The 1,520-nt window shown below is 58.6% G+C and overlaps 1 protein-coding gene across 1 annotated transcript; it reads left to right on the top strand.

The window, feature by feature from the left end:
• Positions 1 to 3: 3 nt before the first annotated feature.
• Positions 4 to 1,480, top strand: LOC131214748 (serine protease inhibitor 28Dc-like; the record flags this gene model as incomplete). The annotated part of the gene is made up of 1 exon (XM_058209081.1): positions 4 to 1,480. A coding segment is annotated over one exon (1,449 nt), but the record flags the coding sequence as incomplete, so codon positions are not given.
• Positions 1,481 to 1,520: the final 40 nt, after the last annotated feature.

Raw genomic sequence — 1,520 nt, 5'->3', positions numbered from 1 at the left:
GCGTCGGCCGCCGTCACCGAATTGGCCCGTTCGATCGGGGCGATCATGGGCCAGCAGAGCAACGCGGGTGTCTTCTCACCCGTCAGCATCGCCTGTGCTCTCTCGCTGATGTTGATCGGTGCCGGAGGAGAGACGAAGCGTGAACTGGTACGAGTGTTGGGCTTCCAGCAGTTCGAGCACAATCTGCTCAACATTCACCAGCTGTACAGCGATATGTTGAACGATCTGGCCAAGACACAGTTTGATGCGGTGCCTCCGTTCTGGCGCACGGCGAATCCGTGCTACGATGGAGACGACGGTCCAGATGAGGACGCTGGCTACGATCCGCCTACCAAGGATACGATCCGCGTCACGAACGCAGTGTTTGTGCAGGATGGGCTGCAGCTGAATGGGACGTTTCAGTACGAATCCCGACGGTACTACAACAGTACGGCTGAGAACGTTCCCTTCACGTCCGATCCGGGTCGGGCGGCTGCGCACATTAATCGGTGGGCGTCTCACAGCACCGAGGGCAAGATTCGTGAGATCGTCTCGTCATCGTTCGCGGCCGAGACGGAGATGGTGGTCGCCAGTGCGCTCTACTTCAAGGGGCTATGGTCGGAGATGTTCGAGAAGCAGGCTACCGAACTCAAGCCGTTTTATCCGGACGGGTACGAGCGGCCCTCCAAACCGGTTCTCGCGATGGCGGCCATCGGCTGCTTCCCCTACTACGATGCGTCGTCCGAGTACGGCGCGAGGATCGTCGGCTTGTCGTACCAGAGCAACAAGACGGCGCTCTACATCATCATGCCGGTCAACTCGACCCGCCAGCGCATGCAGGACTTCCAGCGCGGCCTCACACCGGCCATAATCGGTGACATGGTGACGAAGATGACGACGCGCAAGTTGTACCTACAGCTGCCGAAGATGCGCATCTCGAACACGATCAATCTGCGCGACGTGTTGCAGCGTCTCGGGCTGCGTACAATCTTCGAACGTGGCCAGAGCGATCTGTCGGGAATGATTGCGCCACCATCGTCGATCGTTGCCAGTGGGTATGCAACGCGCTTCGGTGAAACGTCCGATCCGTCGTCCGTAGTGTTTCCGGAAGACGATCATCATTCTACGGCCGCAATGCCAACCGGCTGGCGACGTGGAACTGAAAATAACCGACAGCCAGCCAGCAACCAACCGAGTAGTAATGGTTTCCGTGAGACCGTAGCCACCGATCGACTCGAACCGACTCGACAACAGCAACGGCAACAGTTGCACGTTAGCGAATTCATCCACAAGGTGGAGCTGGACATCAACGAGAAGGGCACGGAGGGTGGGGCGATCACGACGTCCACGGTGTTCCGGTCGCTACCGTCGGTATACTTCCGGGCCGATGCTCCATTCCTGTTGCTGCTCGGGCACGACGAAACGAGACTACCCCTGTTCTACGGCAGCATCTACGATCCTTCGTCGTCGTAGGCGTGGGCCGCTGAAGACTGCGAATGAAAATGACAGAAAGAAAAGAATCGTGGCCTGCGGTATGGTCG

Source organism: Anopheles bellator, unplaced genomic scaffold, assembly GCF_943735745.2.
Source record: "Anopheles bellator unplaced genomic scaffold, idAnoBellAS_SP24_06.2 scaffold02242_ctg1, whole genome shotgun sequence".
NCBI lineage: Eukaryota > Metazoa > Arthropoda > Insecta > Diptera > Culicidae > Anopheles > Anopheles bellator.
This window is presented reverse-complemented; position numbering and strand designations above follow the sequence as displayed.